Consider the following 26,367-nt stretch of genomic DNA (forward strand, 5'->3'; position numbering starts at 1 on the left):
CGAAGCAATTACACAGAAGGCCAGGCCAATTCACTTCTTGCTGCAGAACTGGGATTGTATTCGACGGAGAGGAATAGGAGGAAAATATGTCTAGAGTATGGATTGTATCATCACGCTGTGACCCATGACTGAAACCATGATTGTTGCTTAGGACCCCATATCGAAGCGAGACAACCATTTTCACAACAATACCATGTGAATTGTGACTGCTACATTAGACTTTGGGATACAGAAATATTTGTGATTGTTGCAAGTAAAAAAACAAACATTTATATAATCAAAAGTTATTGTCCATTTTAACCATCAAAATGTGCAACTATCACGATCATCATTGTAATATTTAACATCCTCATCATCATTTTTCATCACTATCATAAGAAATCTGTGCGACTGTTCTCCACCCTACATGCCTTCGTGAAGAGAGCATCCTCTAGCTTGTTGTGCTGGCGGACCTTTCTAGACTCTCCCCTCACCATTTGTGGTACTTGCAGTTGAGGAAGCCGTTGAAGATGTCGCTTAGGGAGCCGATGTGATGCAGGTTGTCCAGGATCACCACCGTGGGCAGCTCTGTCTCAGTCTCCTCAGTGTTACATTGCTCCGCCAGGCTGGACAAGTACTGCCGCAGGTCCTGCACACACACACACACACACATGGCACATGGCACATGCATACACACACGTACGCACACACACAAACAATGAAGCGTTAATCAGTCAGACCACACTTGTTCTTGAACCCACTTGTGAAGGAGACGGCCTACCTTGCTGGACTTCTGGTCCACGTTGAAGCTGGCCACGTTGCGCTCGGTGACCTCGCGGCCGGACTTGGTGACGATGTACTCTGCCAGCTTGCTAGCCAGGAAGGACTTGCCCGTGCCACTGGGCCCAGAGAGGATGATGCGCCGGTGCTCCATGAGCAGGTTGAGGTACCTCTGGATGATGGGCTTGGGGATGAGGGTGTCAAACACCAGGCTGTCTATGCTGTTTTCCTTTACACCTGGGGCGAGAGAAGAAAAGGATTAGGCTGGGGGAGACTGTTTGTTCATATGAAAATGTAAAGAAAAGATCATTACAGACGTGGCACATGTTTGTGTTTGTTTCAGTTCAAAAGCCTGGAACAGAAATTTATTGTATTCACCCAGGCAGAGCAAATCATATTTCTATGACAACCTCAACCCCCACTACTCACAGGCACAAAATGTGGTTTTGCTAGCATACAAATGATCATATTAAGGACGCTTTTCAAAAAGATACACATACAACATATTCAGTCTTATTCATGCATTCAGTAAGGTCTCAATGACACTTTCACTCAGACAAATACGACAACTACCAGAAACATAAATCCTTATTTCCACCCAATGGGTTTTAATGAAAGTGGAAGCATCCAGAACAGGGAATTGGCTCTGCCCTGCACTTTCCACTATGAAAACACATTAACATTCACAGAGCAAAAAGACCCAGATTCAACAGCTCAATTGACCAAGAGCATCTCCCCTCTAATGGACCCAGCTGTGAATATACAACAGTTATAATGAATGGGCAGCTGCAGTGAAAGGACCATTGAATTTCAACAATAAAACAGAACATATTTAGATGAGCATGAAATTATACAGCTGAAAAAAATTAAATGATACCTAACTATTAACTTGCGTGTAATGGGCCCTACAAATACAAAATGCCTTTTCACAACTTTCAAATGTCAACAGCCCCGGTGTTAGAACCTAGCCACCAGCAGCACTTGCCCTCTACATATGTGTATGAGTAGTACAGTGTCCTCCTGAGATCCTTCTCCAGCGCACCTTTGAGGTTCACAGTGATGAGGTTGTTTTCCCCCACCAGGTAGCCACAGGGCAGCAGCTCAGGCACTTCAGAGGCATGGGCCCTCACCACGTCGCCCATCCTGTAGCACACAATACTGTCCGAGTTCAACCCCAGGCTGGTCATCGGGTCCACCCGGAACACATACTCCTACAGCAAGAAGGGAAAGAGAGACAGACAGACAGTGTGAGTTCACTCATCCCTCATGACTCTGGGTATACCGCAGGGCTGTCCAAGCCTGTTAGAAGGCCAAGAGTTACAGGGGGGAGGGTTTAGAGGAACAGCGAGAGTTTCACCTTGAACAGACGTCTGATGACACCGTCCAGAACGTCCCACTTGGTTTTCCCACTGACCCCGATGGAACCAATGAGATACGCTTGGCTGTGTGTACCCTGAAGAGACCATAATGGTGAATGAATCAAAAAATGCAATCCCCTTACAAAAGTAAAAAAAAACAAAACAAAAAAAACTTATTTTAAACAACAACAAAAACTTCCAATTACCTTGGTCTTATAAAATCCACTGTTGATGGTGACCACAATCCTGACACTGCGGCCCTCTTTGCGCAGATTGCCCTCATAACTGTCATCCAGGAGGATGTCTGCAGGCACAAACACAACACTTTATATCAAGTGCGAAAATAAACACACGGAAACTATAACTGCAAATGAAAAACACAGTCGCCTATCCCTCCAGTTTCAATGTAATAAAGCCGTATGAACTTTACAGCTTACACACTTCCTGTTGGTTAGATAAGATTGTCGGGACAGAAATGGTAACCCCAGGATTTTCTGACTGCTAGGAACTCTTGATATTAATTCCAGACGTGCTATTTCCCTGTCCCTCTCAACTCCTTCTCTCTTTATTCACACAGAGCAGCACGTTCCATACTGGTATGAAAGCTGCTACTTTGTATTCATCGGGCTTGCCGGCACGCAGGGCTCTGTGAAGGGGTGATAACGGCCCTCCTCGTCCTCCCACACTCTGCTCCCGACTCATCCCTCCTTCAAATAAACGGGTCTGAGTATTGGGAGAGCGGTGTGCTTTCTACTTTAATTAGAAGACAAGTGAAGAGGCTAACCTCCCCACCCTTTTCCATCCAACAAGCCCTGTGAGGGTGCATGGCTGATGTTGCAAGGCTTTGTAATCAAATGTTGCCTGTTTTTCACTCTTCACAAAATTAGTTTGGAGTAGTTTTTTGTTTGTATAATTTCTCTCGCGGCGTGCGGACTCTGACTTCAGGGAATCCTATCTGCATACACTGCAACGTTGTAATGATCATTTGCTCTTAAGGGAAATAATGACGGTTGAATCTTTATTGGTTGTTTTAGTCAAGAATAACGGGAAATACATTGCTTGGGGACCTGATCAGAACTACCCATTTGGCTAGAGATGAGTCAGATGGCTGAGCGGTTAGGGAATCGGGTCGTAATCAGAAGGTTGCTGGTTCAATTCCCGGCCATGCCAAATTACGTTGTGTCCTTGGGCAAGGCACTTCACCCTACTTGCCTCGGGGGTAATGTCCCTGTACTTACTGTAAGTCGCTCTGGATAAGAGCGTCTGCTAAATGACTAAATGTAAATGTAGAGATAGAGCCAGACACAGCCGAGTGACCAGGAGGAGGGGCCTGGAGTGACCAGGAGGAGGGGCCTGGAGTGACCAGGAGGAGGGGCCTGGATTGACCAGGAGGAGGGGGTTGGAGTGACCAGGAGGAGGGGCCTGGAGTGAACAGGAGGAGGGGCCTGGAGTGACCAGGAGGAGGGGCCTGGAGTGACCAGGAGGAGGGGCCTGGAGTGACCAGGAGGAGGGGGTTGGAGTGACCAGGAGGAGGGGCCTGGAGTGACCAGGAGGAGGGGCCTGGCTCACCTGACATGATGGTGTCTGTGATGTTGAGGTTGTTCAGGGACAGCCCCAGGGACTGGCGCGAGGAGGACGAGGACGTGCTGGAGGTCTCGGAGGGCGGGCGGGCCGCCTTGGCCGGAGTGGCGGCCGGCGTGGTGTTGCCCGTGGACTTGAGGCGGTCGTTTTCCGCCTTCAGCAGCTCGATCTCGTTCTGATACCACCGGAAAAAGACAACCAGAGAAATAACCGGGAAAACCGGGGTCAGTGAGATTAACGTGGATGCACTTTTTGTTGATTCATACTAAGCAACCTAGTTGTATGTAAGAGATGGATTGAAAAGACACAATTAGGAGAACATGATTTTCTTTCATTCAGGCTGGCCATTTGTTTTTATAGTGGATCAGTGTTACTGCCATTGTGAGCCATAAGAAGGTCTTCAATCTTAAAGAGTCTCCTTTGTGTCAGGGTGTTCACAAGCCTAATCTCAGATAAAAATCTCGCTCATCTTATATACAGATCAGAAGTCGAGGCACATAGTGGTATTTGGGAGTCAAAAATAAATCAACAGCTGATAATAGCTGTCTAGAAGTATCAATGACACCTATTTACCCTTGAATTTAGGTTACATTTCTTTCCTCACAGGCATTATTGGACTTCCGTGTAGTTGCGGTCACTGAGTGCATGGGGCCACAAGCAGGCACACAGCTCAGACAGCTCAAAAGGGATGTGTGTGTGTGTGTGTGTGTGTGTGTGTGAGGGGGGTGTTACCCTTGTGCCAAGACTGTCTGGCACTGCTGGGTGCCCTGTGGTGGGAGGAGGTGACAGTACCAGTCTCCCCCCCCACCCTCCAGTCACCCTCTGGACACACCAAACATCCAGAACAATCCACTAATAGAGCCCTGATGCAGCTCAACCTCCTAACACAACACCCCCCTTGCCTCCTGGGAACGTCCCTTTCTTTCCCCATCATAGAAACTGATTGAGGAGGATTGAGGATTGAGGCCAGAGGCTGTCATTTCTCTGGCAGCTGGTAAAAAAGAGACTTTCCATCAAAGACACAGTTGTACACCTATGACTATCAACAAGGGGCTTGGAGAAAGAGTCAGAGATGAGAAATTGCTGGCAGGTTTGAGGCGATCTTTGATGCATCTTACCAGTCAAAAAAAAGGAGTTATCTTCCATGAAAATAACTGAAAGTCACATATCAGGCCAGGAGTTAGGGTTAACGGTTAACACTCGCCCGTTTTCAGCCTGTCTCATTCATTATTTACCATTCCAGTTAGTTAACTAGGGGGTAACCTAACTCTTATTGGGGTTAGGCTCAAGGGCCAAGGCCCACCCCCAGCCCCGCAGCCTTATGTCAATTTAAACGCGGGTGATGGCGTTATCTCACCTGCATGCGGTTCATGGCCTCTCGTATTTGGTCGAGGTGGTGGGCGGAGCTGAGGGCCTCCAGGCGGATGTCAGTGAGCTTGAGCTCCTTCTCCCTCAGCTCGTTCTTCAGCTGCAGGATTATCTCTGCCTCGGCCTCCGTGCATTCACACAGCCTGCCGGGTCACACAGGGGTCACACAGGGGTCACACAGGGGTCCAGGGGCGAGATATACCCATACATACACACATATACACACATACACACTGGAGAAAAATACTGTATACAAAAACACACCGGAGAGAATACGGTTTACAAATATACACACACTGGGGAGAATCAATGTCTACACATGGACTGAACCATGATCACTGGGAGGAAAACAGACAGAGCTTTGCTTCTGGACCAGACAGGATTCAGTCCGTAGGAAACTTCACACACACACACACACACACACACACACGTGAACACAGGTAAAACAGGAATTGATAGCTATTGATTGTAAGCACAGTATCTATGGTAACACAAGGATGTAGAGGAACGGGGCAACTCCTCCATTTTGTGGTATTTCAAGCAAAGACTGCAATCCAGTGGATCAGGAGTAATTCCTCTCTCCAAGTTTCAAATGTTCAACGGTTTTACTGAACCCAGGCAGGTCACAGTTTGATATGTCATCTCAAATTGACAAATGAACTTTAAATCCACACTGTGTTGCATTTTCCAGAAAGTTACTGCTAAAATAATATTGGCAGGTGTCTCCTAAACAGAGTAAGTCAGCTGACCAACTGGCTCTCACACACACACACGAGCATGCATGTCACTTTCTGGGCATAGTGAATGACCAGTGTGATTTCCTACGCTGGGCATTCATTAACATAGCCAACACATGACTGACTGTCTCAACAGTCCGAGAAATATGGATATTTGTCCAATTCTGTAGCTTATTTCAGAATTGTGGGTCGAAATTTGGTTGTGTTACGAGGTAAAAGAGAGGGCGTTTTGATGGGATTAAGAGATGCAATTGAATGAACTCAACGTCCCCCCCCACCCTCCCCAGGGAGCATGCCACCACACACTGCCTGTTACCGAGATCTGTGCTTGTAGACCACATGACCGTTTTGCCTTTTCTTAGACATCCATATGGGGGAGGACTTGCTATCGCAAAAACACTTGCTACAGACCCATGGAATGGAGGAATGGAAAGGTCAAAGAAAAGAGAAAGAAAAGTTCAAGGTTAAAGGAAAGCCAAATAAAGTCCATAATAAAAAAAAAAAGGAATGATGCAGAAGTGTTGTATGTGTTTCCTGTCGACTCGTGACCTTGCTTGCGTACACGTTGCCTAGGCATGTGTGCGTCTTCGCAGACGCGTGTCGGCCCGACCGCACTCACTCTGTGGTGGAGGGCGAGGAGCGCAGTGTGGGCACGCTGCCCTGGCGGCTGGCATGCTGGAGCTTGGGCGAGGACGGCAGCGACGAGTCGGTCATCTCCTCCATCTCGTCGTGGGACGACTGCGACTTGCTGGTCTTCTTCTTGCTGAACGCCTGCTTGAAGGAGCTCCGCAGCTGCAAGACAGACGCCAGAAACATCAACATCGGACCCCCCCGACCGTCCTTCTTCGACACCCTGGGACATCACTTCCTGTCACGCAAGGAGGAGGTCAGGGCTCTTCCTATGGACAACATCGGACGGTTTTGAAAAGGGGCAAGGCAACTGCAGAAAGGCTCCAGTCAGACGGCAACGGTCTCAGTTATAATAAGAGAATGCAGGGATGGGGGGGGGGGGGGTTGGAGGATGAAACCAGACTTTTGAGGGTCCTGGAACTAAGAACAAACAAGCAGTCAAAAATGGACAGGGAGGAGGAGGAGGGGGGGGGGGTCTGTTTCCATGCCGATGGGGGACTGAGAAGGAAAAAAGGGGGGCGGAGGGGGAGAAGAGGAAGAGACGAAGAAAAGGGGAACCACAGCACACGTACGGCAGGCGCGTTGAGAGAAGGGGGAGCAACTGACCTGTGCTGGGATGGAATCAGCCACCTGAAGATAAAACACACCCGACTGTTACCACATGTACACACACCTCCTCCTCTGCCTGGAAGCCCTCACACACACACACCTGCTAGTCTCTCTGGAACTACAAACAGTCAGGGGCACACTGGTTTGAGGTTGTGAGCAGGAATACCCGGAGTTGCCTTTATCTCTAGTTCTGCTTTGCAGAGGGGTCCTAGGAAAATCTGTTTTGATGACACCCTCCCTTTTCCCGTGGCAAAGAGCCTGAGGAAGGAGACCGTTTGGTTCCTGTACAAGCTGAACAACTGTTCCCTTGAAGGGAAAACACATTTCATGTGTGATTGTGTGTGAGTGACTGCTCTGTCTCTTCTTCACTGCTGCGCGTTTGTGTGTGTACGAATGCGTATGTGTGTCTGCTCCTTGTTCTGCGTTGCAGGCCCACTGCTCTTCAGCCAGATCACAGGCAATCCAGCCTCCTCCAAGCAGCACTTCCACAAAGTTTCAGGCCACAGGGGCACCCAGGCAGAATTTATGCAAATGAATAATTAATGGATGCATAACAAAGAACCCGATTTGTATTTCTGAGCATGGTTGAGCTTGGCGCTCACTCTGAGTGCCAGGGATGTGTTGAGGGAATTTATTCATAAAATACACAGCCCTTGTATTAGCGTCCATGTTTCATTACCGACGATTCAAAGCAAAGTCTCACTGGCCCTACATTGGAGCTTGGCGTGAAGAAAAATAATAAGATATGATATTTTGACAAGGCCATTGCGAAATGTTTTTTTATCACCAGTTCTCATGCACACAGCTTCCACTAGTCAGCCACACTAAAGAACAAGCGTAGGGGGAAGTTTACCAAACATTGCTCTCTTCAAAAGGTGTCAGATTATCTCCACAGGGGGCAGAGGTACATCCACAACAGGAGAGGGGTGTGGGGGGCGGGGGGGGGGGCTGGGAGTCAAGGAGGGGGCTGAGGATTTGGAGACAGCACTGATAGATGCTCTTTTCTATTGGTATCTTCTCTCTGTCTCTCTCTCTCTCTCTCTCTCTCTCTTTCTCTCACTCTCACACAGACACACACACACCTGCACTGGACATGCAGGTGGTATGGCATACGTTCATATTCACCTTGTTGCCTCTCTCCTTTCCCTGGCAGGGTGTATTGAGAGGGCGAGAGAAAGGGTTGGAATTTCAGCACGAGTCACAGTAACGACAACGAGACTGACCACTCGGCGGGGGTTTGTGCTTGGATGTGGGGGTCAGTGGGAGCTGGACCACACCACATGGACCGGCCTTCAGACGCACGAGGCACTCTTCTTCTATGCTAAGCACCTATTCACTTACCCAGCTCTTTTTCTTCTTCTTCTTGTCCTCCACGTCCTTGGCGCTGCCCATGCTGGAGTGACTGGCGGCGCTGTTGATACTAGACATGCTCTCTGAGGAGTGCTGTCGTCTGATGCGCAGGTCTGGGAGACAGGGAAACAGGCATCGTTTTACATCCTCCCTCTTCAAAGGGCTGCAGTGTGTGTGGTTGGCGCATGAGATCAACAGCCCTTCAGGCAAAATGGAGGTAAAGAACTCTGAAGAGGCGCATCGCCGCTCTCGCGGGTGTGTGTGGGTTGAGATGGAGAGAATGGAGCACTCCTTTCGCCTACGCCATGGGTGTGTGTGCAGGGTTGGGCGCCGCAGGTACCTTTGTGGAGGTGGTCGGGGCCGTTGAGGGCCACTTGGATGGCTGTCTGGGCGTCTGTGTTCTGGGCTTTCAATGCCTCGATGGTCTCTCTCAACTCTGCCAGCTCTGACTCCTGCAGATGGAAAAAGTTGTCAGAGGCCAACCTCTACAGACGGATCCTAACTCCCAGCTTCATATCTAGCCTCAGCATCACGTCTGATAAAAACACAAGCACCGCTGTAGGAGCCGTGTAAAATGGTTTTAAGAGATACCCGTAATCCCGCAAACAATGAAAAAAGTGTCTGTTCAAAAAGGAATTATCAAGGGAAATTATTTGAACAGATTCCCTCCCTAAATGTTAATGTTTCACTGTCTCTACAACTTTAAACCCGAACACAGTCTGCCTTTCATTTGTTTGGCCAGGGGGTGCCAATTTAAATCCCTCACTAAAATGGCAGTTGATAGATATTTGTGTCAGATACCACAGACTCAAAGCACACACACAGATAAGCCTTAAACAGGTTTGAGAGGATAAGATTCCAGTTTCCCCCATTTTTCTGCTGAGTTTTCCAGCAGACTCCACCCCCCACCTGTTTATATTGAACCTCCATCATACCAGCTGCTCTCTACTGGATCGACACGATTAGATAAAGTAATGGACTCTCTGATTCCACCCCTCCCAATCTGCTGTAGGCCTGTGATAGAGTTTCGACTTTAATTAAAAGTTGGGAGGGAGCAGTTCCTTGTTTGACAAAGAAGAACCTCTAGAATCTTCCCCGCTTTCATTTAGAGAGGATTAGGACTTTTGAGGCTCATCAATGTTAGGTTGTGTGTCGACATGTTTCTGTTTGTGTGTGTCTTGATTGATGGAGGCAGTCGGGTTTCCCTGTGCGGAGGGCTTTTAACCCATTCTGTCAGCAAACTTGCAGAGCTCAAATCATCTCTACTCGACCTGAGTTGTTCTGAGAGACGGTAATATCACTCAAGCACCAATTACAGAACATGGCAAACTTGTCTCACTCAAAGAGGATCTCCAATCCCTGGTTAAAGTATTGTTATTGTGGAATGTTGGGTGTAACAGATCTCCAACAACTACATATGGACACAAATACTCTTCCAGAGGACTCCTAAAGCCAATGCGTTCTGCACTTTGCACTTTGTAAACTTGGACTTGCGAGCATTGGTCCTGTGAGAGCGTGTGCGAGAGGCGTACCTTCTGCTCTGCTGTCATGGTGAGGCTCTGCAGACGACAGGTCATGTTCCCCAGGCTCTTCTCAAAGGCTGCCACCAGGTGAGCCTGTCAGCACACAGAAACACAGTAAACAAACTGCCGCTGGACAGGGCCTCAGTGCTGTCAGAGCTAGAATCAACTCTGGGTATAAACAGGATGGATACAGCTCAGTGCAGGGGTGTAGGTTTCATTATACAAGGGTGGGAGGTGCCCCCCCCCCCCCAACACACACACACTTTTAAAACATCAAATCTGTCCCCCCACATTATTTAGAAAATTATATTTCAAGGCTGCAGATATTTTTAAAAACTATAACACAACAACAAAAGTGTTTACGGCAAATTTTCAAGTTCATGTCAGATGTTCCAGACGGTCAGTCACCTTGGATAAGCTTTAAACAACACAGCTACATCAACAATTCTCTCTGCTAATCTCCTCACTAGGGACCTTTCCCTCCCAGATCAAAAAAATAAAAAAAAACACCTTCCATCAAGTTAATCATCCACCGAGCCGCAATAACACGTTACACAATCCCAAACAACAAGGCTAAGTTAAGTCACAAGCCCCAAAACTGCACTGAAACCACTTTGCAGTCAAGCTTGTAAAACAGAACTCCACTCCCTGGACTGGGGTTATAGCTTTGAAGTGTATGGGAGACACAGCTGAACACAAGGCGGTTCAAAGGAGACATGCTCAGATGTAGTATGAACACGAGCCTGGAGGCCAGGACAGGTCTCTGGAGGAGAGAGCTGCTGATCCACCAGCTCCTATGCTTCCAACGTGCAGTGGATGGGTAACACTGCTGTATTCATCCTCTAGGGGAAGAACACAGTGTCTAGGTGTTGTAGATGTATCCATTCATCCACCCACCCCTATCTATCTATCTATCTATCTATTTACCTGCGTATCAATCAATCTATCCATCCAACACAGTTCTTACGCCTGACTTTGGTTCTATTACTCTCGCTTCAATGACAATGGTTCAAGCTTGAGACAACATCAACAACAAACTCAAACAACATTCCGGAGGAAATGAAAGTAATGTAATTTCACAGCTGATAGGGTATTTTGTCAAGTGCACACATACACACCTGGGTTCATATCAGTAAGTGTATCAACGTGACATATCCTGCATCACAGGCCTGGGAAGGGTCGCTATTCCTCTAACAGTGCGTCGCTTGGGGTTTTTCACCTGAAGAAGCACTTGCTGAGGGACACTGAAGGAGGCCCAGTGTTTAACAACATCATGCCATCTGCTTCAATGAGCCTGGTGGAGTTAAAGCTCCATGAAAATGGCTGGGTAGATGTGTGTGTACGTGTGTGTGAGTGTGTGTGAGTGAGAGAGAGAGTGAGAGAAAGAGAGAGATATGAATAGACAAAGATACTGCATAGAAGATCAAGGTGCTGTGAGCGTCTGTGTATGCACGGGGAGGAAGGAAGGAATGGAGAGAGTTAGTGAGAGAGAGTTATGGAGAGAGAGAGATAATGAGAGAGAGAGAGTTAGTGACAGAGAGAGTTAGAGAGAGAGAGAGAGAGAGAGAGAGAGAGAGAGAGAGAGAGAGAGAGAGAGAGTGAGAGAGTGAGTTAGTGAGAGAGTGAGAGAGAGTTTGTGAGAGATGGAGAGAATGTGTCCTCACACCCTTCTTTACCCCCACTGAGCACTGATTCACAAACACCTGTCACAACCAGTGAGTCACACAGAACCAGGCCTAGTGCCCACACGCAAGAGAAAATCAGCTATGCTGGTAGAGCCCAGACACACATACATACACACACACCCACACAGACATGCACACATACACACACAAACATCCACGAAAATCTAGTGTAACAACCCCACTACAACCCCCACGGCACATATTCAATTCAAAGTCCAATTCCAACAGAAATCCAATTCAAAGTCACAAGTTTTAAGCTTTAAAAACGTCAGGTGTTGAAACCCAGTGGAAGCTCTTCCACGTGCTACATGCTACACCCAGCATGGCTGCCCCACCTGTCCGCCCAGCAGGTAGGGCTGAGCGGGCGCCCATACGTCCCGCTGTTGGGCCGTCTGTGCAGTCCTGGAGGTGAGCCCCCAGGCTCTCTTGACCTTACGACCTACGGCAGGCTGTCTCTTTTGGGGTCCTGGGTAGCGGTTCAGAGTGGGCCAGACCAGAGAGCCGGCCAGTGAGCTGCCCTTACTGCTGCTTGACGACAAGGACATCTTCTGAGCCCTCCTGAGACCTCTCTAGACTGACGGACTTATACATGTGTGTGTGTGGAAGAGCACACGGCACACAGCAGGACAGCACTGTTCCGAGTCAGACGCTACAGCTATGCTAAATACCTAAGCACTACAAGGAGAAATAATGTAAGGCTATGTAATAGGGTAGGGTGAGTGTGTGTGTGAGAGAGAGAGAGTGATAGATTGAGAGAGAAAGGGGGGAGAGAGAGAGAAAGGAAGGGGGTGACAGAAGGTGAAACCGAGGTAAAAGTCAGGTGGGAAAGAGGGAGGGAGGTAGGGGGAGACCTGCTACACAGACGGCTATGAGCTTGAACTCTTAAACCCATTTTAATGACAGCCAAGGCCAGGAATATAATCCTTCCAGAGAACAGAGCCACCTGGTACAATACTGAGCCGCTTCGGCTGCTAGTTCCTTTTATCTTTTTTTTATCCGTTTTTCAGGATGCTTGTTTTTTTCTTTCTGCTTTGTTCGGATTAAACAAAGAAATACGAAACTCATTTCAATTATTTTCCACAAATCCTGATTACATACCTCACTGCACATGAAAATACTTGTTTGATGCACATTTTTACTTACTAGTAGGCATCCATAAGAAACATTACATATTCAAAAAGTTTTATGTTTACTTACAAACATAATTACTTTGACAGCGTGTAATGGGAAACTACACCAGTAAACAAGTATCTTTAAGTCGAGTCACAGATGTAATTACTATGACCTCAATCAGCAGACCACAGATCCCTCCAATGAAAGAGCAGCTTCACACCCTAAAGAGGATTTAAATGTATTCATTTATTTCAGATAGTGTCTCCAGACACACGCACCCTCTAAACATGTCATCGCCCCACACGTCCACTGGCCTTTAACCTTGCCACAGGAAACACAGCCTCGTGGAAAGTCAGAGCACAATGTAGCGCTGCAACTCTGGGGGGAAGAGAGAGACCAGAACTCAGAGTAGAGGAGAGACCGACTACATTAGCATGCTCTCCCTGTGGCACAGCACGGGCAGAGAAAGCTCAGATTGAGACACCTTCTTTGGGCTTTGTGTGTGTCTGTGCGTAGGTGTGCGTGCTTGCATGCATGCGTGCTTGTGTGCATGACTGCATGTGTGTGCCAGTCTGTGGAGGCTGACATTTCCACAGTCCAATCCCCTGCTGGAACAGATTGGGATCAGGAGTCTCGTGCAAGCTACGCCCACACGGCAGGGTCTATGCTGTCCACCCTTCCATCATCTCAACATGGAAGAAGAAGATTCAGGGATTTCTTTTCATGTCTTGTTATATACACAACGCATCATGAAAGGGCACTTTGACATTCAGATATTAATCTTGTGCTTCTCTTTGCTTCTGCCTTCATCCTAAATACCCCCAAAAGTTAAGGAAGATCAAGATGTTACGATTCCAATCTTAGACGGGCCCTTCTTCTGTCAGGTCCTTTCAGTCAGGAGTTTTGTGGATATGTTTCGCCGCTCCTACCAGGGCCAAGGGAGCATCGTTGAAAGCCTGGGAAGGACGTTCCAACCCACCAGAGGAACGTGCTAGAAACAGAGAAGTCTCACAGAGACGTCTCAGTCATTGCATCAGCCGAACGATCCAACTTTTCTACAAAGCCATCAGCATGACTTCACTGGTGCACTTTACATCTCCACCGTTTCTTCACAGTGGAGTGTCTACCTTTGAATGTCTCTGGGACCAAAGGCAGTCAAGCGAGGAGAAGGCCTTTCTGCTCCGTGCTTGATCAGACTCTCCCGGCTGAGACACAGTAGCCTCCATCTTTTCAGAAGAAGCCAGGCGTTAGGCTCTCTTCACCCCGAAAGACCCTCTCGGAAACGGACTAAAATATCTTGGCTCCCTCCCTCTCCCTCTCTGAGCTTTGATGAATCAGCGTCGGCGGGTCGCTGTATGCACAGACACCCTGCTGGGTGCAACATCCTCCCAGAACAACTCTTGGTAAACAAGTCGCCTCCACGCGCAACCTTCCAATCCCTGACATCAATGCAGTTCATAAGAAGTGCACACACGTGAAGTCTCAAATAGACACACGTACACGTGCACGCACGCGCGCAGACACACACAAACACAATCATACCCATAGATTGCAGCCTAAGACACCCAGTGTGAGAGAAAAGGAATTAGAGGGTGTCTCAAAGCCTCACATTCAAAAGGATTGCAAAGACATCATTTCCCTAAAACCTTTTCTGTCAGGGTTCTGATGCAAAGGACCCCAGAGGCGGACAGACTGCACTACGACGGCGTCTTTGTGTCTGTAGACGTAAACACACTCACATTAGCTGACAGCTGGGACGTGAGGGTCGCCACCTTCTCCTGGGACGCATCCAGCTCTCGACGCAGCTTCCTGATTTGCTGCGTAGGGAGGGAGAGAACATTCCAGAATCATCTTCACGGTCACGTTTTGTTTGCGACAACAATGCAGACCTCAGTATGAGACAGATCATGCCTATTGAAGAATCATGGTCTTCCATAACAAATATGAACATGACATTTCAGGTGAGGAATGAACACCCTCTCGTTGCACTGGCGCTAAGAAGAAGTCTTTGGTTAAGTGTCACAGTATAAAACAATGTGTTAAAGCGTGAAGTTGTAAATGGATGTTTACCGTGGTGTTTTGGACAGTTTGGCCCTTGGTTGAAAAGAGAAGAGCACATATTAACTCTATGTTGCATGCTTTCTCCAAACAGCAGATGTCATGGGAAAGAGAGGGTTATTACAAAGTCTGTACAGTTCTTTCTGTCTTGGTCGGAGACTTGAAGACAGGGGCAGATCTTGGACAAATTAGTACACTTACAAGGACACAGGTAAATTTAAACACAACCAGGCAGAAGTGACTCAAGAACAGAAACTCGGGAGAAACCGAGGCGATGTAGCAGGGTATAAACTGAGAACAAGGAGAGGGAGAAGTTGGGGTGTAGTAGTAGTGTTTGTCCATGTCAGGCTGTGTGCTACAGGTCATTAAAGTGCTGTTTGGGTTTGGTGAAAGCAAGTAAGGTTTGAAATGACTGCCGCATGAAAAGCAATGCAACATAGGGTTAAACTGCTTTGACCTGGTCAATTCCAGGTCATTGTACAGTACCATCACTTGCAGTACTGTCTGTGTGGTATAATGATGGCATGTTTAATTATGGGTCTGTTAGAGACCACCTACTCAACTGTAGTTCTGGAGAGTGGCTATACAGCTGCACTCACTGTTACAGAGATAACGCACACACAAAACTAGAAGCACAGACAAACCAACACACAGACAGACAACTTTTCACTTTTTAAGTTTAACCTCTTACCTCAGAATGGGCTTTTTCCTCGGTCTGGATGAGAAAAAATGCATACATTGTTAAAAAGTGCTTATTTTAGTTCATAAACAATATTGATCACAGTTAAAACATGTAAAATGTTTATATGAATTTAAAAATTATACTTTAGGACCCCCAAATAAGAGCTAGTTTACTATAGTAATTCCCCCCTCCTTAACTATGAACTAAGTCTGAGTTACCAACATTAAGTTAGATGTCATGTTGAGAATGATGCATGAGCCAAAAGGCCATAGATGATAGAAGAGGATAAAATGGAACCATCATTACATTTACCAGTTATAGGTTTTTGTTGTCATTTTAAATGAACTTTGCCCTAGGTTGTTTACCAAACTGTATCAGTGATATTAAACTGAGTGACAGTTAAATAGATAGCTATAAACAACACATAATGGATTATCCTGCACACTAAACCCCCAAAAATGTCCACCATATTGGAACCCATTTCAGGTGCCACATTAATCTACAGCACGGGGTGAGGATACTTGTCTGAGTGGAGACATCATAGAGCAGACAGCACAGTCTTTTACCTTGTCCAGATAGAATAGCACCTGGAATGTAAGAAAACGGGGCGGGTTCAAGCAAGTGGTAACCATAGTAACCACGGCCACTCAACACAACCCTCTGACAACAGAGGAAGGGGGTTCTGACTCTTTTGTTAGCCAAGCATTCTCATTGGTTATCACCTATGGCCTTATTATGACTAAGTGATTGTTTTAGTGATTGATGCCAGCTCTCCTGTAGCTTGAAATCAGATGATGATTTAGAGTTTGGAAAATAAAAGGGCTATGTGAGATATACGATGATATGAAAGACTATTTAAAAGGTAAATGATGCCAAAGATGAGAAGAAATGAAGACAAATGGCAAACAGAAAAGCACTAAATCAAACACAAATGATAAGAGGAGCATGCTGGATGGTCCAGTTCTCAGACCAAAATACATGAAAAGGCTGAACACAATAAAACATTACAAGAATGGATCACAACAAAATATATTTCATGCTTGATTGCAACGTTTCAAAAAAAAAAACTCTCCAATCTGTAAAACTAATTCCACTGAAGTTTCTCTGAAATTTCCTGTGAAACAGAAGATAGGTGGAGCAGAGCAATAATAGATGTTGAACTTTAAGCTAATTTATCACTGCTACTGGAGGGTTGAAGATGCAAAAAAAAAAACTTTAACTCAAAGTAACTTGAGTTTCTCTGAAAAACTTTGCTTCTTTTCTATAGAAACAAACGCGAGAGGAAAAAGTTGGACACCACTTACCGCAGAGTAGAGGGAGGACGTGCTCGACACCAGGGACAGAGAAGAACCATGCACTAAGAGAAACAGAGAGAGAGAGAGACAGACGAGAAACAGAAAGAGAGAGAGAGAGACAGAGACAGAGACAGAGACAGAGAGAGAGAGAGAGAGAGAGAGAGAGAGAGAGAGAGAGAGAGAGAGAGAGAGAGAGTCACAAAGAATGATGAACCCCCATCACATGGACACTACCCTTTCACATGCCACAGACAAATCCACCGAGGCTCACCTTCGTCAGTGCTGTCCCGGAAGGATCCGGAGCGGCTCATGCCACGCGGGCGCTCCTCCAGGGAGGTGGCGCTGCCGCCCAGCGGGTGGCCCTCCCCGTACAGCTCAAACGAGTCGTGGGCAGGGATGCTGTTGGAGCGGCTCATACTGGTGGAGCCGGGGTACGGGCTGATGTTGGTTGGACTCACTGGACACACACACACACACACACAGACACACCTCATGAACAGGTGACAGACCCAAAGAACAGAACCAACCTATGGGCCCATATGGGTTCTGTATTCACACAGAAACATGGGTGTAGCTTACGCAGGTTGGAGTAGTGGTATTTGCCCACGGTGGTGCAGGCCGCTCCAGGGGGGGAGATGGGAGACTGGCTCCCCGTGTCCTGGAGCCCCCCTGTGGAGTGGGAGCGCAGCCACTCCTTCCCTTCCTCGTGGGATGCCTGCCTGGAGGAAGGAGGGTACCTGGGGGCAGGGGGGATGGAGAGAGGGGAGTCAAGCTAAATCTACTATGGGTGTCTGTGTTGACTAGGGTTTTGATAAGGTGGGTCAGAGTGACATGCATTGGTGTTGTGGTAACACACAACGTCATCATGAAAAGACCGTGTGACCGTGAGAGCATGAAAACAGTACGATAGGCACATTCACAAATGATTGTGCACACACACACACACACACTTCACAGTCACTTAGTTCACACTTTAGAGACAGTGACAGAAGCGCCCCTTCCCTCGCACCCCGTCCCCTCCTGTCTCTCCAGCAGTGGCTTGTGTTATCACAGCCGTTCCTAATCCTTCCAGGGCCTTAATGGAGTTTACGCTCATCCTTTCAACATGGACTCCTTTAGACACCCACATTATTAAGCTTGTCACAACTGACCTCTGCTCATTTCCCCTGAATGAAATTCCGAACTGTGAATTCTATCTGACAAAGTCTTCGGATTGACATCCATTTGTCTGTTGAAAGCAGGTATCTCTGTGTGTTTTAGCTAGTCATGAAAGGGCGCACTATGCATGTAACTGACGGATTATTTTAATTCTCTACCAGGAAAGGAGAGGGAAGGGCACATGCACAAGATGGGTAAGGCTCTGCTTGCTCTGCATCCCAAAATTGATATTGTGTCGGTTTGAGAGGCAATTTGCTGCTTTAAATGCAACGACAAAAGAACAGGACCATCCATGGGACTGAGGTAAACCGCTGGTCGTCTTCTACGACAAGTAGAAACCCTGCTTTAAGCCTTCTATGTGTGTTGTCAACCCGCCTCTATGAGCACCAGTTTATTACTGAAATGACAGTAATGGGGCTTTTTCTGTGTCTGTATGACTACACATAGTCCAGCCCTGTAATTGAAAAAAAAAGAAGCTATTTGTTCCACTGATAGGTGGACAGTGATGGATGGAGAAAGCTTTGTCTTTCTCTCGCCAACCCACCTCTTGAACGGCTCGACACATCTCTAGGCTCTGGTTATTAGAGTGAGGGTAATGGAAACTTGACTCAAAATGGCTGCCCTTGACAGAAGTAGTCTAAAAAAGATGAGTCAGCAAATAGCTGCTCGACAGCACCTATTAACTATGGGATCACTGTAATTCTGTGGGCTGCAGAGACTAAAATCTAAAAGACTCTAAAGGGTGAATCTCACAACACACTTTAACAAAACACCAACTGCAACAACTACTCATGGAGTCCCTGGTCGTCCAGGTGGGGTTGTGAGGGATGTGCCGGGGTGTCGCTGCGGAGCAGGAGGTGCAGCAACCCTCCGCCAGGTTTGGGGCCAGCCCTGCCTCGGGCAGGGCCAGCAGAGCTACGGCTGCCATGACAACTCCACCGTCTGCCCAGGTCAGCTTATTATGGGCTATGGTGTCTTCAAATACCGTGCCTGTGTCTGTCATACTCTCATGTAGAGAATACTGGTACTAATCTGTCCTCCTCTCTTCCTTTTCCTCCTCCCCTCTTCCACCTCCTCCTCCTCTCTTTCTCTCCTCTCCCCCTCTCCTCCTGCTCCTCTCTTCCTCCTCCTATCTTCCTCTCCTCTTCCCCTCTCCTCCTATCCTCCTCCTCTCTCCTCCTCTCCCCTCCCCCTCTCCTCCTCTCTTCCTCCTCCTATCTTCCTCTCCTCTCCCCCTCTCCTCCTATCCTCCTCCTCTCTCCTCCTCTCCCCTCGCCCCTCTCCTCCTCTCCTCCTCTCTTCCTCCTCCTATCTTCCTCTCCTCTCCCCCCTCTCCTCCTATCCTCCTCCTCTCTCCTCCTCTCCCCTCCCCCCTCTCCTCCTCTCTTCCTCCTCCTCTCTTGTTTGTCGACAACCTACAATAATAGTAATAAAGTAAAAGTAATAGTACACTATGACCTCTTTTGACCACTTTTGAATATTTCAAACTTTCGGGCCACACAAACCCCAAAGCCTTTCATAAACCTAGCTAATCTGCCAGAGGATCTGAGTTAAATGTCCCATATAATCCTGTGTCTGTATCCAATTGCTTTACAATACCCATATGATAATTAATGAACACAAAGAGAGTTTTGTCAGTTAGAAACACAGGAAGATGATCACACAATAGCGAATGCACATTAGAACATATAAGAAAACCGGATTGATTATGGAAGTACCTTAGTCCCTTTTTAGGAAGTGTGTTTCTGTCAAGAGGCATGCTGTTAAAACACAGAAAACAAGAACATTAGAACTACAAAAATCGACGTCAATCTTTCAAATCTACTTCTGTACAGACTACAGAACGATTTATAATTTCTCCACAATGAAAGAAATAGTTTGGACAAAACACAGAACTCCAGAGACCAATTAAAACCCATAGTAAGATTCTAAGAAACCCGACATCGACCTGACAGTGAAACCAAACTGCATGCAAACAACCCTATGACAACAGTGAGATGTCGGCCTACACACTGAGCGAAGACCAAACCAAAACCCTGCACGCTCTCGACTCACCCCTCGGAGAGCGTGGACTTGACGCTGCCGGTCCGGGTGACTTTGGGGCCGTGGTGCCCCAGGGGCAGGTCTATGGACTCGGAGCTGGTGTGCAGACTGGTCATGCTCTGGCAGCTCAGGGTGTCCTTGCTGCCCGCTGAGGAGCTGCTGAGGTTGGCAGGCCAGGGGCGGGCGTTGGAGGGCAGGGAGAGACCCGAGGCTGGACTGGAGGCTGGCGAGTCTGTGCCCAGGTCTGGGACTTTGCCGTAGAGTGGGCTACTGCCTCCACTCTGCCCGCCCGCGCTGCCCAGGCTGCCTGTGCCCGAGGAGGGGGAGTCTAGGCTGGGCTGGCGCGCCAACGTACCATGAGGACTGCCCAAAGCCGAGGGGCACTTCCCTGAATCGGGCGTGCCTGGGGAACTAGCTTTGCTGCTGGCTTTGGTACCAAACAATCTGGGGGAGGAAGAGATGGGCAAGGTGAATCAGGGGCTTTAAACTTTAGACTTGCAGTGACTTCCTGCCATGAAACGGCAGCAGGTAAAACACACCCCCTCCTTTTCCAGCTCACCTTGAACAAACACTGAATACATCTCCCATTTGTGACCTTCACATTCAATGACGAGTGCTTATGAGATAACAACACAATGATTGCTTGCCCCCTCTAATAAGCTGACTGTTGTTCATCTAGCGTTCCTTCATCTGCGACGCCTCTACTCAGCCAAGCTGTCTGGCTGCTCAACCCTGTTCGCCTCACACGCATGCAACATGGCGCCCTCTCTGTGACGTCTGTGGCCTTCTAACGTCAATCTGGTTTCGGTGATTAATAGGTGACCCCTGTCTCCAGGGGGAGATGAAAACAGATCACGACTGACTGCTGGCGCCTCGACACGGCGGAGAGAGGTGTTGTTGTTGTCTGGACGTGTGTGGGCGTGAGTTTTAATGATGGGGGCTTGGGACATTTGGGAGGGGAGGAGGGAGTGTTTGGGTGTGTGGATGCTCCTGTCTCGTCTGCTCCAATCACAGTTGGAGAGTCTGATGAGTCTGACCTATGGTAAATGGCAAATCAACGCTTGTCTCCATCCAATCTGCTGCTTGTCTACCCTGGCTTCCTGCAGTAGTGTCTATTGGACACCAGGGGGCACCTCATCATGACTCATATATTTGTAGGGGAGTTTGATTAAATTATACTTTTTTATATATATTTCTTATCTTCTTCATACATATTTCCTTAGAAAAACTTACTTTAAACTTGGAAGTTAAAAACTTTACACTTTAAAAGATAACGGATGCTTCAAGGAACTGTCAGGGTCTGTATGTGTCTGTGTGTGTGTGTCTCTCTGTGTGTGTGTATAGATGTGTGTCTGTGTGTGTGTGTGTGTGTCTCTCTGTGTGTGTATAGGTGTGTGTATGTGTGTGAAAGTGCAGGTAAACCTTGCTGCATTCCGCAAACAACACCTCATTATTCCGTAAGTGCCTCAAGCGAGTGTAGCCCCTGATGGTACCTGGCAGATGGGACCATCACTAATCAGCTAACACACACCTTCCTCCATCCCTCCATCATCTTACAGCTAAACCTCCCAGTGTACCTGAATATAAAGTAACCAGCAGGGGAAATATGGTCATTTCTCCTGAGAGGGAATGAACTGAATTTGTGAATTTGTGAACTGTGTTTATGTCGAGTTGTTATGGAGTTATGTTGTCTTACCTGCGGAAGGTGGGTGAGGCGATGTCAGGATACTTGCTGCCAGGCTGCCTGAGGCCTGATTGGCCCGTTGAGGTGGGGCTCGACTTGGGTGAGGTGGACAGCCCGGCGGCGTCCTGCTCGGACACGCCCACCTTCTCCTTGTCCGTCTGGTTGATGGTGATGGGGCTGGAGCGCCCAGAGCCCACCTTCCCGGCGTCCCTGCGCTTCGCTCCGCCGGCCGCGCCCGCCCCTCCGCCCGCCGACTTCCCGCTGACGTTGGAGTCGATGCTGGACGAGCTGGAGCGGTGCCCGCCGCTGCGCCCGCCCACCGCCACACCCCCGCTGGAGGACTTAGCCGGCCGGGGCAGCGAGCGATACTGGAGGGGCACCTTCGACCCCCCGCAGCCCAACAGCACGCCATCGTCCTGGGGCTGGGAGCCGTCCAGGCTGGTCTTACGGCCCCCGCCGATGCCCGCGCCCTTCCCGATGGAGGAGGACTTGGGCACCTTGCCCAGGGTGGCGGAGCCGCTGGCGAGGGAGGCGCCGCTGGAGGTGATCAGGGTGCCTGAGGGCCCGGATATCTTCTTATAGCCAAAAGAGCCGGTGGTCGGGGGGCGGGCGATGCCCGAGGGCGGCTTCTTGCCCTCGTCGCCGCTGCTCTTGCCCGCATCCGATGGCGAGCGCTGGATGCCTGCCGAGCTCTTAGAGGGGGCCTTGCCCTTCTCGGAGGCCTTGGCGTCATCAGTTTTGCCTGTCAATAAAACAACACTGTCATTAACAAAGGGGCTAACACATGAGCCTACTCAAAATGCTGGGCTTGTTTGGAACTCTGCAGGGCAGACGGCAGAGGTGAGGTGAACGACAGCATTTATTTCCGAAATAAATTAAGTCATCACTGTCACCTACACTGGGACACAGGTAAAGGGGGCAGGGGCAGGTGTGCCAAATCCCTGTGTACACAGGCCAACAATCTGTGCCAATTTTCTTTTACAAAGCTCAGCAAATTTGGAAAGCGATTCTAATCCTAGCCAAACCTTGAAAACTTGCTGAATGAACCAAAACCTAGAGGAAAAGTCTCAGGTGTAGCTTGACTTGCAACCTCACACAACCTCACACAACTTCAAACTTGGCTGAAACTTCAAGGGGAAGAAAACGGATTACCTTACGACTAATCTGATTGTACATCCACAAATACAATTCACATCATCGATTTGCCAAAGACTGTCCTCATATCAACCAGCCCTTCTAGGCATTTCAGTGTATGAACACAGCACTAAAACACAATAAAATAAAAACAACAAGGCGATGAGGAAATGTCACCCTGCACATGGGAGAGAGAGAGAGAGAGAGAGAGAGAGAGAGAGAGAGAGAGAGAGAGAGAGAGAGAGAGAGAGAGAGAGAGAGAGAGAGAGAGAGGTGAACATACCAGGGGTTTTCAGGGTGGCGGAGGTGCCCTTGGTTCGAGGTGGCGTGATGCCCACCTGGGCGGTCATACCCCTCCTCCAGGAGCCGGTCTGGGACATGGGCAGAGCGCTCTTCTGGCCTGGGTCCTCACTCTGGCCTGCTGGGGAGGAGGAGGAGGAGTAGGAGGAAGACTTCCACTTGGAGCCAGGATCCATGGTGATGTCCAGCTCCTCGTCCACCTTCTTCAGATCTTCTGCTCCCGCCCAGCTGCTGCTGACCTCATGCTCTGCATGCTTGTGTGAGCCCTTCTGGGACAGACAGACAGACAGACAGACACACACACACAGAAACATGCACACAGACACAAACACACAAACACAGTGAGGATGAGTCTAATCAACAAAATCTATACCAGAGTCTCTGTGGCTATTTTTACCCTACTATCCTAAGACTTCTCCTTGACTGCTAAGCCAACACATGAAGCTCCAAAACAACCTAGCATTGCAGAAAAATTGTTGAATATTACAAGCTCCAGATTTATGTTTGTTCTTCACATATCCAGTTGATTATGCCGTCATGTGATTATGTGTTGTGAATATAAGGGTGACTAATAAATGTACTACAGGGTTTCTGTACTACCTTGTTCTTGCGTGAGGATGAGGTGCTGCCGGAGTAAGCAGGTGTGTTCAGATCATCCGTGCTGATGTTGTCAAGAGTGTCGCTAAGACCACTGCTTACTGAACTGCTGTCATCCCAACTGTGACAGAGAGAGAGAGAGAGAGAGAGAGAGAGAGAGAGAGAGAGAGAGAGAGAGAGAGAGAGAGAGAGAGAGAGAGAGAGAGAGAGAGAGAGAGAGAGAGAGAGAGAGAGAGAGAGAGAGAGAGAGAGAGAGAGAGAAAGAAAGAAAGAAAGAAAGAAAGAAAGAGATGGAAACAGGTACAAAGAAAAAACTGTCAGGGTACAATACACACAAAAAACAAAGAAACCTATCCATCATTCCCCATCAACCCACACGTTGGAATCTTCCCATGTTTCCACCAACTCTACATCTTGTTGAAGGAACTCTTTGGTGTGTCTTCTGTTTAGCAGCAACAGAGGGCTACCCACCTCTAGCTTGCAGATGCAGCCTCCCACTGTACCTAACCTGCTTTAGCCTTGCTGCCTAGCCCACTCCACTCCCTTATTACCAGCCCCTCAGATCCCAGAGGACTGAAGAATGTTCCGGAAATAGGCACGCTCCATTGCAGGGCCGGATCACGTCCACTCCTAATCACCTCCTCCTTCATCTATGCTTGATCATTTCTTCTTGTTAATTGCAACATTGAGCAACAGTGGCCCTCTGTGAATCCTCATTAGAGTCATATTGACTTCACAGCATTAGTGGTGTTTCTCCCCTTATATGGGGTCCTGATCACATTTCATGGAGTCGTCTGTGGTAATCAGAGGCATTGTACAGCTGGGATCACTTCCAGCAACTTTTTTCATGCTGTTCACAGTTCTCTTTTCCTCTCCTGTCACACCTGATAAATCAATCTCAATGATATGATGCATTAGTGTTCTTCTCTTTGTGTGTCTGTCACACACACACACACCCGCATCCAGTTTCTATACACACACAGTAGGTTGCCAAGGCGACGTCTCCGCTCTCATGGCCGTGTGTGTGCTCCTGCTCTTAATTAACAATGGGAATGTGATTATCTCCCTCGACTTCAAATTGAGTCTCGACGGAGGGCGACTCTCAGGAGCACAGAGAGCAGCACCAAGACGTGGAAGGAAACAAGCCAACCAGGCCCAGCCTTGGAGCCCCGTCATGCAAACACCTTGAGGAGGATTAGGCCTCAGACATTAGCACCTCAAATAAAGCCAAATTGTCGTTCCTATTCAAGACCAGGCAGCTAAACTCTTTCACATATTTTTAATTGGCATGGAATCCCTCACAAAGTGACAGTGGGCCCAGCATTAGGATGGTTGGTTGATTAAATGTTCGACCGCGTTCGTCATTTCTCCCCTGGCATCTATAATTCATTAAAGACAAAGATGAAACCAACTGACAGTCTGGAAATGAGAAAATAATGACTTATGAAAGGCTAATAATGGATGATGGGAGAGGGGCGTGTGGGCGTTGCTCTGCGCTGTGGTCTAAATCGGAGTGGATGAGCACATCTTGCCTCTCCGCAGAAATAAAACCAAGGCGGTATTGATTTCTCATCTTGTGTCGTACTTCTGAGAGGGGTTTGCGCTATTCATATCAGAGTTAGATCATGTGATTTCAATATAGTTCAATTATTCAGTTGGTTATGCAACAGTCTTGCTCTGTGAAAAGGTCTGTACTCCACAAACTAAACAGTCCAACTGTTTTTTAGAAGTCTGATCTTCACGGAAACATTCTTCCTGTGTTTTTACTAGTGTGGATTTAAATCCAAACGTGCATTTATGGAAAAGTACAGTCATTATATTTGAAATGATAGATTTTTCTGAAACTGTAGAGATTAAGTTTGTATTCCGCTATGATTTCAGATTAGCAGGACAGCATTTCCCCTAACAGAAGTAGTTAATATGTGTTCCCTACTATTTCACAGCGCTGGTTTCACAGTGCAGACAATTAATAGATTCAATTCTAGTGAAACATTTTTAACTGCAAAAAAAAAATCGAAGGCCTAAAATATTATTGAATTCCCCCAATCTTACATCAAAATATATAAATGACTTATATACCATCTAAATTTCAGAATAAATTGAATCTATAAATTGCCAATGGTCTGTGTCCAGATGTACTTTCAAGATAGGATATTTCTCATTTGCTGTGTGCAATTGATCATTTTACTATTTCATTTCTGCAGCTGTTACAGGGAGGAGTCTTAGAGGTGCTCTTAGTCCGAGCAAATGATTGAATTGTCAAATGATGAAATAAATGACCTCCGTAGGGTTCCAACTACACACTGTCTAAGACAGAACAGAAATATTCTAGTACCGCTATCCTGAAAAGTCATTTGGTACATTTCCAAGCGTGTATGTTTCTAGATGCCCTATTGAACATCGCTTTGGATAAGAGTCTGCTAAATGAATAAAATGTACAAAAACTTGATGTCCCTGGTGACCTACCTTCATCAGCTGACAGACAGGAGCAGAGAATGAGCCAAATCTAACACCCTCTAAAAGAATGAGCTTGTCACTCTCACTGACCAAGAGCTTTGGCTGCTCTCCAGAAGGCCAGTTTGGGGAACTGACAAGAGGCCCTTGCCAAAAGACAAACAGCTGACTTATCAACTCTCTAATTCAACTTGTGAAATACAATTGAGGAGGGTATGGAGGCGAAACTCAGTGTGGAATGAATCCCAG

At 47.7% G+C, this 26,367-nt stretch overlaps 1 protein-coding gene across 1 annotated transcript in view; it reads right to left on the reverse strand.

Annotated features, from left to right (window-relative positions):
- The window catches only part of nav3 (neuron navigator 3), a 129,514-nt gene that overhangs the window by 3,564 nt on the left and 99,583 nt on the right, over positions 1-26,367 (reverse strand). Inside the window, exons 13-37 of the mRNA XM_084701270.1 lie at positions 23,668-23,785; positions 23,051-23,336; positions 21,646-22,375; positions 19,962-20,393; positions 19,625-19,666; positions 17,328-17,485; positions 17,020-17,205; positions 16,758-16,810; positions 16,020-16,040; positions 15,463-15,486; positions 14,784-14,807; positions 14,453-14,530; positions 9,925-10,008; positions 8,733-8,844; positions 8,384-8,505; positions 7,040-7,063; positions 6,423-6,595; positions 6,120-6,206; positions 5,056-5,209; positions 3,687-3,873; positions 2,324-2,421; positions 2,117-2,212; positions 1,802-1,970; positions 761-996; positions 474-628 (exon numbers count right to left, since the gene is read on the reverse strand). Of these exons, the coding sequence (XP_084557396.1) occupies positions 474-628; positions 761-996; positions 1,802-1,970; positions 2,117-2,212; positions 2,324-2,421; positions 3,687-3,873; positions 5,056-5,209; positions 6,120-6,206; positions 6,423-6,595; positions 7,040-7,063; positions 8,384-8,505; positions 8,733-8,844; positions 9,925-10,008; positions 14,453-14,530; positions 14,784-14,807; positions 15,463-15,486; positions 16,020-16,040; positions 16,758-16,810; positions 17,020-17,205; positions 17,328-17,485; positions 19,625-19,666; positions 19,962-20,393; positions 21,646-22,375; positions 23,051-23,336; positions 23,668-23,785 (3,849 nt within the window). The remainder of the gene's footprint in view (positions 1-473; positions 629-760; positions 997-1,801; positions 1,971-2,116; positions 2,213-2,323; positions 2,422-3,686; positions 3,874-5,055; positions 5,210-6,119; positions 6,207-6,422; positions 6,596-7,039; positions 7,064-8,383; positions 8,506-8,732; positions 8,845-9,924; positions 10,009-14,452; positions 14,531-14,783; positions 14,808-15,462; positions 15,487-16,019; positions 16,041-16,757; positions 16,811-17,019; positions 17,206-17,327; positions 17,486-19,624; positions 19,667-19,961; positions 20,394-21,645; positions 22,376-23,050; positions 23,337-23,667; positions 23,786-26,367) is intronic.

Source organism: Hypomesus nipponensis, chromosome 7, assembly GCF_054491055.1.
Source record: "Hypomesus nipponensis isolate SF chromosome 7, ASM5449105v1, whole genome shotgun sequence".
Lineage (NCBI taxonomy): Eukaryota > Metazoa > Chordata > Actinopteri > Osmeriformes > Osmeridae > Hypomesus > Hypomesus nipponensis.